Below are 13,772 nucleotides of genomic sequence, written 5' to 3' on the forward strand. Positions count from 1 at the left end.
GCTCCTCCTGATCACTGGCTGCTCCAGTGTACAATTCCATCCCTGCCTCTCTGCTGTTTTTCACCCCCAGCCTCGGCGTCGACCCCCCAACCTCTGCCCAATACCTGCCCCCGCGAGGGGGGTGAGTGCCCCCCCGGGGGTGCCGTCCCCTCCCCCAGCGAGGATAGCACTGTGGCTTCGCAGCTCCAGGGTTCCAGGTTCGATTCCGGATTGGGTCACTGTCTGTGCGGAGTCTGCACGTCCTCCCCCCGTGTGCGCGTGGGTTTCCTCCGGGAGCTCCGGTTTCCTCCCACAAGTGCCGGGATTCGATAGGGAGGCCGGGCCGGAGATTCCCCTTCCCCGGGTCGCACCTGACTGGGGTTTTCAAACGCCTCTCGGTCTGTCTCGCCGTTGGGTGTGGAGTTAAAACTGGACTTTGATCGTCTCCGGATGTCGGGGTCACCGATTAGCCCAGTGACAACGTCGCGAGCTCCCCGCCAGTTAACCCCTTCAGCCCCAGTCTCTCGCTGTCTCTCTCTCGTGCACCATGATTTCATTCCTCCCGTCTTTCCTCCGGTTTTCCCAGTGATTCGTGTCCGTGGATTCTCCGCTCTCCCCACCACTGGGAGGGGAGGGGGGCTGGGTACGAGATCTCACCGGTCATTGCCCAGGGTGAGGGGGGTCAGAAGTCGAGAGGGGGGGCGGGGCTCAGGGGTCACCGACCGGGTTGAGGAGTCAGAGGTGAGAGGGCGATGGTGGGGGGGGGGGGGGGGGGGGGGGGGGGGGGGTCGCAGGGTTAGTGTCGTCGGGTCAGAGGTTGGGGGCGTCTCAGATGGGTCTATGCACGGGGGGGGGGGGAGGGGTGAAGGGTCAGAGTTTGGGGTAGGGTCGCGGGGGTCTCTGCCCCCGGGGGTGAAGGGTCAGAGGTTGGGGTAGTGTTTTGGGGAACCTGCCGGGGAGGGTGAAAGGTCAGGGGTTGGGGGGTAGTGTCTCACGGGGGACACTGCCCGGGGTGAAGGGTCAGAGGACGGGGCAGTAGTGTCTCGGTGGTCCCTGCTGGGGGGGTGAAGGGTCAGAGGTTGGGGTAGGGTCTCGGGGGGGGGGGGGGTGAGTGAAGGGAGGTCTCCTGCCCGAGGTGAAGGGTCAGAGGTCAGCGGGGGTAATATCTTGGTGGTCCCTGCCCGGGGTGAAGGGTCAGAGGTCGGGGTAGGGTCTCGGGGGAGGGTCGCTGCCCGGGTGAAGGGTCAGAGGTCGGGGTAGTGTCTCAGGGGTGGGGGGGGGTCACTGCCCGGGTGAAGGGTCAGAGGTCGGGGTAGTGTCTCAGGGGCGGGGGGTCGCTGCCCGGGTGAAGGGTCAGAGGTCAGGGTAGTGTCTCGGGGGGGGGGGGCGCTGCCCGGGTGACGGGTCAGAGGTCGGGGTAGTGTCTCGGGGGGGGGGTGGCTGCCCGGGTGAAGGGTCAGAGGTCGGGGTAGTGTCTCGGGGGAGGGTCGCTGCCCGGGTGAAGGGTCAGAGGTCGGGGTAAATCTCAGAGGTTGAAATCGATGGCCTGGCTGGGGCAGTGATCGGTCACCACCACAGCCTCCAGGACCGCCCCCCCGCCGGCCCTGTGCACCCTCTGGTGCTTCTTGACGTGCGAGGACTTGGTGAAGCGGCGGCCGCACAGGCCGCAGGCGTAGGGCTTCTCCCCGGTGTGGACCCGCTGGTGCGACTTGAGGTTGGAGGAGGTGGCGAACTCGCGGCCGCAGGCGGTGCAGGCGTACGGCCTCTCGCCCGTGTGCACCCGCTGGTGGGCCTTCAGCAGCGAGGCCAGGGTGAAGCTCTTGGGGCAGAGCCGGCAGTGATGGGGCCTCTCGCCCGTGTGGACCCGCTCGTGGTAGACCAACGAGTACGACTGGATGAACCTCTTGGGGCAGAAGGAACATTGAAAAGGCCGCTCGCCCGAGTGGATGCGCCAATGCTGCACCAGCTTGGCCGAGATGCCGAAGCTCTTCCCGCACAGTCCGCACAGGAACGGCTTCTCGCCGGTGTGGGTGCGGCGGTGGCTGGAGAGGTGGGACGGCAGGCGGAAGCGGCGGTCGCAGACGCCGCAGCGGTAGGGCTTCTCGCCGGTGTGGGTGCGGCGGTGGCTGGAGAGGTCGGAGGAGAAGCGGAAGCGGCGGTCGCAGACGCCGCAGAGGTAGGGCTTCTCGCCGGTGTGGGTGCGGCGGTGCTGGATGAGGGAGGACGACTGGGAGAAGCGCTTGGAGCAGACGGGGCAGGAGTACGGCCTCTCCCCCGTGTGCACCCGCTGATGCACCAGCAGCGCGTTGGAGCGCGAGAACGCCTTCTCGCAGACGGTGCAGCGGAACGGCTTTCCCGCGCCGCCCCCCGAGGCGGAAGAGCCGGCCGCCGGGGCCGCCGGCCTGTACCGAGGCTCCAGCCGGCCCGTGGGTCCGATGAACCCGCCCTGCCCAGTCACCCTCTCCTCCTCCTCCTCCGGGAGAACGGCGGGGGCACCACGCCCATCAGGTAGGCCGGCGGCTACACGTCTGAAATCCATCTCCTCGTCTGTGACGGCAATTCCCCGTCTCAAATCCGTCTCGCTTCCGTCTGTGGAGGCAATTCCCCGTCTCAAATCCGTCTCGCTTCCGTCTGTGACGGCAATTCCCCGTCTCAAATCCGCCTCGCTTCCGTCTGTGACGGCAATTCCCCGTCTCAAATCCGTCTCGCTTCCGTCTGTGACGGCCACTCCCCGTCTCAAATCCGTCTCGCTTCCGTCTGTGGCAGCCACTCCCCGTCTGGGAGCCATCTCCATCTCGTCCAGGACGGTGCCAGGGGCCTTAGGCCTGTTCGCTGCTCGCTCCTCCTCCGAGAGGCTGCCGTCCTGCCACCTCTGGCCTGTCCCGTCCACCGGCGATGGGACCTCACCACTTCCTGGAGGCTTCAAGGGGTAGGGAAGCTCCACCTCCAGCTCCGTGTCTCGCCCGACACTCCTGTCGCTCAGCGACCCTGCAGGCTCGCCCTCCGGGGTCCAGAACACACCCCCTGAATTCAGCAGCATCGTGGCCTCTCGGATACCTACAGCAGAGAAACAAACAAGGTTCAGTCAAAGAGGTTAGATACCTAACCCTAAACTCCCTCTACACTGTCCCCATCAATCACTCCCAGGACAGGTACAGCACGGGGTTAGATACAGAGTAAAGCTTCCTCTACACTGTCCCCATCAAACACTCCCAGGACAGGTACAGCACGGGGTTAGATACAGAGTAAAGCTCCCTTACACTGTCCCCATCAAACACTCCCAGGACAGGTACAGCACGTGGTTAGATACAGAGTAAAGCTCCCTCTACACTGTCCCCATCAAACACTCCCAGGACAGGTACAGCACGGGGTTAGATACAGAGTAAAGCTTCCTCTACACTGTCCCCATCAAACACTCCCAGGACAGGTACAGCACGGGGTTAGATACAGAGTAAAGCTCCCTTACACTGTCCCCATCAAACACTCCCAGGACAGGTACAGCACGTGGTTAGATACAGAGTAAAGCTCCCTCTACACTGTCCCCATCAAACACTCCCAGGACAGGTACAGCACGGGGTTAGATACAGAGTAAAGCTCTCTCTACACTGTCCCCATCAAACACTCCCAGGACAGGTACAGCACGGGGTTAGATACAGAGTAAAGCTCCCTCTACACTGTCCCCATCAAACACTCCCAGGACAGGTACAGCACGGGGTTAGATACAGAGTAAAGCTCCCTCTACACTGACCCCATCAAACACTCCCAGGACAGGGACAGCACGGGGTTAGATACAGAGTAAAGCTCCCTCTACACTGTCCCATCAAACACTCCCAGGACAGGTACAGCACGGGGTTAGATACAGAGTAAAGCTCCCTCTACACTGTCCCCATCAAACACTCCCAGGACAGGTACAGCACGGGGTTAGATACAGAGTAAAGCTCCCTCTACACTGTCCCCATCAAACACTCCCAGGACAGGTACAGCACGGGGTTAGATACAGAGTAAAGCTCCCTCTACACTGTCCCCATCAAACACTCCCAGGACAGGTACAGCACGGGGTTAGATACAGAATAAAGCTCCCTCTACACTGTCCCCATCAAACACTCCCAGGACAGGTACAGCACGGGGTTAGATACAGAGTAAAGCTCCCTCTACACTGACCCCATCAAACACTCCCAGGACAGGGACAGCACGGGGTTAGATACAGAGGAAACCTCCCTCCACACTGTCCCCATCAAACACTCCCAGGACAGGTACAGCACGGGGTTAGATACAGAGTAAAGCTCCCTCTACACTGTCCCCATCAAACACTCCCAGGACAGGTACAGCACGGGGTTAGATACAGAGTAAAGCTCCCTCTACACTGTCCCCATCAAACACTCCCAGGACAGGTACAGCACGGGGTTAGATACAGAGTAAAGCTCCCTCTAAACTGTCCCCATCAAACACTCCCAGGACAGGTACAGCACGGGGTTAGATACAGAGTAAAGCTCCCTCTACACTGTCCCCATCAAACACTCTCAGGACAGGTACAGCACGGGGTTAGATACAGAGTAAAGCTCCCTCTAAACTGTCCCCATCAAACACTCCCAGGACAGGTACAGCACGGGGTTAGATACAGAGTAAAGCTCCCTCTACACTGTCCCCATCAAACACTCCCAGGACAGGTACAGCACGGGGTTAGATACAGAGTAAAGCTCCCTCTACACTGTCCCCATCAAACACTCCCAGGATAGGTACAGCACGGGGTTAGATACAGAGTAAAGCTCCCTCTACACTGACCCCATCAAACACTCCCAGGACAGGTACAGCACGGGGTTAGATACAGAGTAAAGCTCCCTCTACACTGTCCCCATCAAACACTCCCAGGACAGGTACAGCAAGGGGTTAGATACAGAGCAAAGCTCCCTCTACACTGTCCCCATCAAACACTCCCAGGACAGGTACAGCACGGGGTTAGTTACAGAGTAAAGCTCCCTCTACACTGTCCCCATCAAACACTCCCAGGACAGGTACAGCACGGGGTTAGATACAGAGTAAAGCTCCCTCTACACTGCCCCCATCAAACACTCCCAGGACAGGTACAGCACGGGGTTAGATACAGAGTAAAGCTCCCTCTACACTGTCCCCATCAAACACTCCCAGGACAGGTACCGCACGGGGTTAGATACAGAGTAAAGCTCCCTCTACACTGTCCCCATCAAACTCTCCCAGGACAGGGACAGCACCGTGTTAGATACAGAGAAAAGCTCCCTCTACACTGTCCCCATCAAACACTCCCAGGACAGGAACAGCACGTGGTTAGATACAGAGTAAAGCTCCCTCTACACTGTCCCCATCAAACACTCCCAGGACAGGAACAGCACGTGGTTAGATACAGAGTAAAGCTCCCTCTACACTGTCCCCATCAAACGCTCCCAGGACAGGTACAGCACGGGGTTAGATACAGAGTAAAGCTCCCTCTACACTGTCCCCATCAAACACTCCCAGGACAGGTACAGCACGGGGTTAGATACAGAGTAAAGCTCCCTCTACACTGTCCCCATCAAACACTCCCAGGACAGGTACAGCACGGGGTTAGATACAGAATAAAGCTCCCTCTACACTGTCCCCATCAAACACTCCCAGGACAGGTACAGCACGGGGTTAGATACAGAGTAAAGCTCCCTCTACACTGACCCCATCAAACACTCCCAGGACAGGGACAGCACGGGGTTAGATACAGAGGAAACCTCCCTCCACACTGTCCCCATCAAACACTCCCAGGACAGGTACAGCACGGGGTTAGATACAGAGTAAAGCTCCCTCTACACTGTCCCCATCAAACACTCCCAGGACAGGTACAGCACGGGGTTAGATACAGAGTAAAGCTCCCTCTACACTGTCCCCATCAAACACTCCCAGGATAGGTACAGCACGGGGTTAGATACAGAGTAAAGCTCCCTCTACACTGTCCCCATAAAACACTCCCAGGGCAGGTACAGCACGGTGTTAGATACAGAGTAAAGCTCCCTCTACAGTGTCCCCATCAAACACTCCCAGGACAGGTACAGCCCGGGGTTAGATACAGAATAAAGCTCCCTCTACACTGTCCCCATCAAACACTCTCAGGACAGGTACAGCACGGGGTTAGATACAGAGTAAAGCTCCCTCTACACTGTCCCCATCAAACACTCCCAGGACAGGTACAGCACGGGGTTAGATACAGAGTAAAGCTCCCTCTACACTGACCCCATCAAACACTCCCAGGACAGGTACAGCACGGGGTTAGATACAGAGTAAAGCTCCCTCTACACTGTCCCCATCAAACACTCCCAGGACAGGTACAGCAAGGGGTTAGATACAGAGCAAAGCTCCCTCTACACTGTCCCCATCAAACACTCCCAGGACAGGTACAGCACGGGGTTAGTTACAGAGTAAAGCTCCCTCTACACTGTCCCCATCAAACACTCCCAGGACAGGTACAGCACGGGGTTAGATACAGAGTAAAGCTCCCTCTACACTGCCCCCATCAAACACTCCCAGGACAGGTACAGCACGGGGTTAGATACAGAGTAAAGCTCCCTCTACACTGTCCCCATCAAACACTCCCAGGACAGGTACCGCACGGGGTTAGATACAGAGTAAAGCTCCCTCTACACTGTCCCCATCAAACTCTCCCAGGACAGGGACAGCACCGTGTTAGATACAGAGAAAAGCTCCCTCTACACTGTCCCCATCAAACACTCCCAGGACAGGAACAGCACGTGGTTAGATACAGAGTAAAGCTCCCTCTACACTGTCCCCATCAAACACTCCCAGGACAGGAACAGCACGTGGTTAGATACAGAGTAAAGCTCCCTCTACACTGTCCCCATCAAACACTCCCAGGACAGGTACAGCACGGGGTTAGATACAGAGTAAAGCTCCCTCTACACTGTCCCCATCAAACACTCCCAGGACAGGTACAGCACGGGGTTAGATACAGAGTAAAGCTCCCCCTACACTGTCTCCATCAAACGCTCCCAGGACAGGTACAGCACGGGGTTAGATACAGAGTAAAGCTCTCTCTACACTGTCCCCATCAAACACTCCCAGGACAGGTACAGCACGGGGTTAGATACAGAGTAAAGGTCCCCCTACACTGTCCCCATCAAACGTTCCCAGGACAGGTACAGCACGGGGTTAGATACAGAGTAAAGCTCCCTCTACACTGTCCCCATCAAACGCTCCCAGGACAGGTACAGCACGTGGTTAGATACAGAGTAAAGCTCCCTCTACACTGTCCCCATCAAACGCTCCCAGGACAGGTACAGCACGGGGTTAGATACAGAGTAAATCTCCCTCTACACTGTCCCCATCAAACACTCCCAGGACAGGTACAGCACGGGAATATATACAGAGTGAAGCTCCCGCTACACTGTCCCCATCAAACGCTCCCAGGACAGGTACAGCACGGGGTTAGAGACAGAGTAAAGCTCCCTCTACAATGTCCCCATCAAACGCTCCCAGGACAGGTACAGCACGGGGTTAGATACAGAGTAAAGCTCCCTCTACACTGTCCCCATCAAACGCTCCCAGGACAGGTACAGCATGGGGTTAGATACAGAGCAAAGCTCCCTCTACACTGTCCCCATCAAACACTCCCAGGACAGGTACAGCACGGGGTTAGATACAGAGTAAAGCTCCCTCCACACTGTCCCCATCAAACACTCCCAGGACAGGTACAGCACGGGGTTAGATACAGAGTGAAGCTCCCTCTACACTGTCCCCATCAAACGCTCCCAGGACAGGTACAGCACGTGGTTAGATACAGAGTAAAGCTCCCTCTACACTGTCCCCATCAAACACTCCCAGGACAGGTACAGCACGGGGTTAGATACAGAGTGAAGCTCCCTCTACACTGTCCCCATCAAACGCTCCCAGGACAGGTACAGCACGGGGTTAGATACAGAGTAAAGCTCCCTCTACACTGTCCCCATCAAACACTTCCAGGACAGGTACAGCACGGGGTTAGATACAGAGTAAAGCTCCCTCTACACTGTCCCCATCAAACACTCCCAGGACAGGTACAGCACGGGAATATATACAGAGTGAAGCTCCCGCTACACTGTCCCCATCAAACACTCCCAGGACAGGTACAGCACGGGGTTAGAGACAGAGTAAAGCTCCCTTTACACTGTCCCCATCAAACGCTCCCAGGACAGGTACAGCACGGGGTTAGATACAGAGTAAAGCTCCCTCTACACTGTCCCCATCAAACACTCCCAGGACAGGTACAGCACGGGAATATATACAGAGTGATGCTCCCGCTACACTGTCCCCATCAAACACTCCCAGGACAGGTACAGCACGGGGTTAGATACAGAGTAAAGCTCCCTCTACACTGTCCCCATGAAACGCTCCCAGGACAGGTACAGCACGTGGTTAGATACAGAGTAAAGCTCCCTCTACACTGTCCCCATCAAACACTCCCAGGACAGGTACAGCACGGGAATATATACAGAGTGAAGCTCCCGCTACACTGTCCCCATCAAACACTCCCAGGACAGGTACAGCACGGGGTTAGATACAGAGTAAAGCTCCCTCTACACTGTCCCCATCAAACACTCCCAGGACAGGTACAGCACGGGGTTAGATACAGAGTAAAGCTCCCTCTACACTGTCCCCATCAAACACTCCCAGGACAGGTACAGCACGGGGTTAGATACAGAGTAAAGCTCCCTCTACACTGTCCCCATCAAACACTCCCAGGACAGGTACAGCACGGGGTTAGATACAGAGTAAAGCTCCCTCCACACTGTCCCCATCAAACAGTCCCAGGACAGGTACAGCACGGGGTTAGATACAGATTAAAGCTCACTCTACACTGTCCCCATCAAACACTCCCAGGACAGGTACAGCACAGGGTTGGATACAGAGTAAAGCTCCCTCCACACTGTCCCCATCAAACACTCCCAGGACAGGAACAGCACGGGGTTAGATACAGATTAAAGCTCACTCTACACTGTCCCCATCAAACACTCCCAGGACAGGTACAGCACAGGGTTAGATACAGAGTAAAGCTCCCTCTACACTGTCCCCATCAAACACTCCCAGGACAGGTACAGCACGGGGTTAGATACAGAGTAAAGCTCCCTCTACACTGTCCCCATCAAACACTCCCAGGACAGGTACAGCACGGGGTTAGATACAGAGTAAAGCTCCCTCTACACTGTCCCCATCAAACACTCCCAGGACAGGTACAGCACGGGGTTAGATACAGAGTAAAGCTCCCACTACACTGTCCCCATCAAACACTCCCAGGACAGGTACAGCACGGGGTTAGATACAGAGTAAAGCTCCCTCTACACTGTCCCCATCAAACACTCCCAGGACAGGTACAGCACGGGGTTAGATACAGAGTAAAGCTCCCTCTACACTGTCCCCATCAAACACTCCCAGGACAGGTACAGCACAGGGTTAGATACAGAGTAAAGCTCCCTCTACACTGTCCCCATCAAACACTCCCAGGACAGGTACAGCACGGGGTTAGATACAGAGTAAAGCTCCCTCTACACTGTCCCCATCAAACACTCCCAGGACAGGTACCGCACGGGGTTAGATACAGAGTAAAGCTCCCTCTACACTGTCCCCATCAAACACTCCCAGGACAGGTACAGCACGGGGTTAGATACAGAGTAAACCTCCCTCTACACTGTCCCCATCAAACACTCCCAGGACAGGTACAGCACAGGGTTAGATACAGAGTAAAGCTCCCTCTACACTGTCCCCATCAAACACTCGCAGGACAGGTACAGCACGGGGTTAGATACAGAGTAAAGCTCCCTCTACACATTCCCCATCAAACACTCCCAGGACAGGTACAGCACGGGGTTAGATACAGAGTAAAGCTCCCTCTACACTGTCCCCATCAAACACTCCCAGGACAGGTACAGCACGGCGTTAGATACAGAGTAAAGCTCCCTCTACACTGTCCCCATCAAACACTCCCAGGACAGGTACAGCACGGGGTTAGATACAGAGTAAAGCTCCCTCTACACTGTCCCCATCAAACACTCCCAGGACTGGTGCAGCACGGGGTTAGATACAGAGTAAAGCTCCCTCTACACTGTCCCCATCAAACACTCCCTGGACAGGCACAGCACGGGGTTAGATACAGAGTAAAGCTCCCCCTACACTGTCCCCATCAAACACTCCCAGGACAGGTACAGCACGGCGTTAGATACAGAGTAAAGCTCCCTCTACACTGTCCCCATCAAACACTGTCAGGACAGGTACAGCACGGGGTTAGATACAGAGTAAAGCTCCCTCTACACTGTCCCCATCAAACACTCCCAGGACAGGTACAGCACGGGGTTAGATACAGAGTAAAGCTCCCTCTACACAGTCCCCATCAAACACTCCCAGGACAGGCACAGCACGGGGTTAGATACAGAGTAAAGCTCCCTCTACACTGTCCCCATCAAACACTCCCAGGACAGGTACAGCACGGGGTTAGATACAGAGTAAAGCTCCCTCTACACTGTCCCCATCAAACACTCCCAGGACAGGTACAGCACGGGGTTAGATACAGAGTAAAGCTCCCTCTACACTGTCCCCATCAAACTCTCCCAGGACAGGTAAAGCACGGCGTTAGATACAGAGTAAAGCTCCCTCTACACTGTCCCCATCAAACACTCCCAGGACAGGTACAGCACGGGGTTAGATACAGAGTAAAGCTCCCTCTACACTGTCCCCATCAAACACTCCCAGGACAGGTACAGCACGGGGTTAGATACAGAGTAAAGCTCCCTCTACACTGTCCCCATCAAACACTCCCAGGACTGGTGCAGCACGGGGTTAGATACAGAGTAAAGCTCCCTCTACACTGTCCGCATCAAACACTCCCTGGACAGGCACAGCACGGGGTTAGATACAGAGTAAAGCTCCCCCTACACTGTCCCCATCAAACACTCCCAGGACAGGTACAGCACGGCGTTAGATACAGAGTAAAGCTCCCTCTACACTGTCCCCATCAAACACTCCCAGGACAGGTACAGCACGGGGTTAGATACAGAGTCAAGCTCCCTCTACACTGTCCCCATCAAACACTCCCAGGACTGGTACAGCACGGTGTTAGATACAGAGTAAAGGTCCCTCTACACTGTCCCCATCAAACACTCCCTGGACAGGTACAGCACGGGGTTAGATACAGAGTAAAGCTCCCTCTACACTGTCCCCATCAAACACTCGCAGGACAGGTACAGCACGGGGTTAGATACAGAGTAAAGCTCCCTCTACACTGTCCCCATCAAACACTCCCAGGACTGGTACAGCACGGGGTTAGATACAGAGTAAAGCTCCCTCTACACTGTCCCCATCAAACACTCCCAGGACTGGTACAGCACGGGGTTAGATACAGAGTAAAGGTCTCTCTACACTGTCCCCATCAAACACTCCCAGGACAAGTACAGCACGGGGTTAGATACAGAGTAAAGCTCCCTCTACACTGTCCCCATCAAACACTCCCAGGACAGGTACAGCACGGGGTTAGATACAGAGTAAAGCTCCCTCTACACTGTCCCCATCAAACACTCCCAGGACAGGTACAGCACGGGGTTAGATACAGAGTAACGCTCCCTCTACACTGTCCCCATCAAACACTCCCAGGACTGGTGCAGCACGGGGTTAGATACAGAGTAAAGCTCCCTCTACACTGTCCCCATCAAACACTGTCAGGACAGGTACAGCACGGGGTTAGATACAGAGTAACGCTCCCTCTACACTGTCCCCATCAAACACTCCCAGGACAGGTACAGCACGGGGTTAGATACAGAGTAAAGCTCCCTCTACACTGTCCCCATCAAACACTCCCAGGACAGGTACAGCACGGCGTTAGATACAGAGTAAAGCTCCCTCTACACTGTCCCCATCAAACACTCCCAGGACAGGTACAGCACGGGGTTAGATACAGAGTAAAGCTCCCTCGACACTGTCCCCATCAGACAATCCCAGGACAGGTACAGCACGGGGTTAGATACAGAGTAAAGCTCCCTCTACACTGTCCCCATCAAACACTCCCAGGACAGGTACAGCACGGGGTTAGATACAGAGTAAAGCTCCCTCTACACTGTCCCCATCAAACACTCCCAGGACAGGTACAGCACGGGGTTAGATACAGAGTAAAGCTCCCTCTACACTGTCCCCATCAAACACTCCCAGGACAGGTACAGCACGGGGTTAGATACAGAGTAAAGCTCCCTCTACACTGTCCCCATCAAACACTCCCAGGACAGGTACAGCACGGGGTTAGATACAGAGTAAAGCTCCCTCCACACTGTCCCCATCAAACAGTCCCAGGACAGGTACAGCACGGGGTTAGATACAGATTAAAGCTCACTCTACACTGTCCCCATCAAACACTCTCAGGACAGGTACAGCACAGGGTTGGATACAGAGTAAAGCTCCCTCCACACTGTCCCCATCAAACACTCCCAGGACAGGAACAGCACGGGGTTAGATACAGATTAAAGCTCACTCTACACTGTCCCCATCAAACACTCCCAGGGCAGGTACAGCACGGGGTTAGATACAGAGTAAAGCTTCCTCTACACTGTCCCCATCAAACACTCCCAGGGCAGGTACAGCACGGGGTTAGATACAGGGTAAAGCTCCCTCTACACTGTCCCCATCAAACACTCCCAGGACAGGTACAGCACGGGGTTAGACACAGAGGAAAGCTCCCTCTACACTGTCCCTATCAAACACTCCCAGGGCAGGTACAGCACGGGGTTAGATACAGAGTAAACCTCCCTCTACACTGTCCCCATCAAACACTCCCAGGACAGGTACAGCACGGGGTTAGATACAGAGTAAAGCTCCCTCTACACTGTCCCCATCAAACACTTCCAGGGCAGGTACAGCACGGGGTTAGATACAGAGTAAAGCTCCCTCTACACTGTCCCCATCAAACACTCCCAGGACAGGTACAGCACAGGGTTAGATACAGAGTAAAGCTCCCTCTACACTGTCCCCATCAAACACTCCCAGGACAGGTACAGCACGGGGTTAGATACAGAGTAAAGCTCCCGCTACACTGTCCCCATCAAACACTCCCAGGACAGGTACAGCACGGGGTTAGATACAGAGTAAAGCTCCCTCTACACTGTCCCCATCAAACTCTCCCAGGACAGGTACAGCACGGGGTTAGATACAGAGTAAAGCTCCCTCTACACTGTCCCCATCAAACACTCCCAGGACAGGTACAGCACGGGGTTAGATACAGAGTAAAGCTCCCTCTACACTGTCCCCATCAAACACTCCCAGGACAGGTACAGCACGGGGTGAGATACAGAGTAAAGCTCCCTCTACACTGTCCCCATCAAACACTCCCAGGACAGGTACAGCACGGGGTTAGATACAGAGTAAAGCTCCCTCTACACTGTCTCCATCAATCAATCCCAGGACAGGTACAGCACGGGGTTAGATACAGAGTGGAGCTCCCTCTACACTGTCGCCATGAAACACTCCCAGGACAGGTACAGCACGGGGTTAGATACAGAGTAAAGCTCCCTCTACACTGTCCCCATGAAACACTCCCAGGACAGGTACAGCACGGGGTTAGATACAGAGTAAAGCTCCCTCTACACTGTCCCCATCAAACACTCCCAGGACAGGTACAGCACGGGGTTTGATACAGAGTAAAGCTCCCTCTACACTGTCCCCATGAAACACTCCCAGGACAGGTACAGCACGGGGTTAGATACAGAGTAAAGCTCCCGCTACACTGTCCCCATCAAACACTCCCAGGACAGGTACAGCACGGGGTTAGA

The 13,772-nt window shown here is 55.4% G+C and overlaps 1 protein-coding gene across 1 annotated transcript in view; it reads right to left on the reverse strand.

Moving 5' to 3' along the window:
• Positions 1 to 754: 754 nt before the first annotated feature.
• LOC140399637 (uncharacterized) overlaps positions 755 to 13,772 on the reverse strand; it is a 31,901-nt gene continuing 18,883 nt past the window's right edge. Inside the window, exon 2 of the mRNA XM_072489177.1 lies at positions 755 to 3,036. Coding sequence (XP_072345278.1) covers positions 1,505 to 3,019 — 1,515 coding nt within the window. The 5' untranslated portion in view covers positions 3,020 to 3,036 and the 3' untranslated portion in view covers positions 755 to 1,504. The remainder of the gene's footprint in view (positions 3,037 to 13,772) is intronic.

Source organism: Scyliorhinus torazame, chromosome 23 (assembly GCF_047496885.1).
Source record: "Scyliorhinus torazame isolate Kashiwa2021f chromosome 23, sScyTor2.1, whole genome shotgun sequence".
Lineage (NCBI taxonomy): Eukaryota > Metazoa > Chordata > Chondrichthyes > Carcharhiniformes > Scyliorhinidae > Scyliorhinus > Scyliorhinus torazame.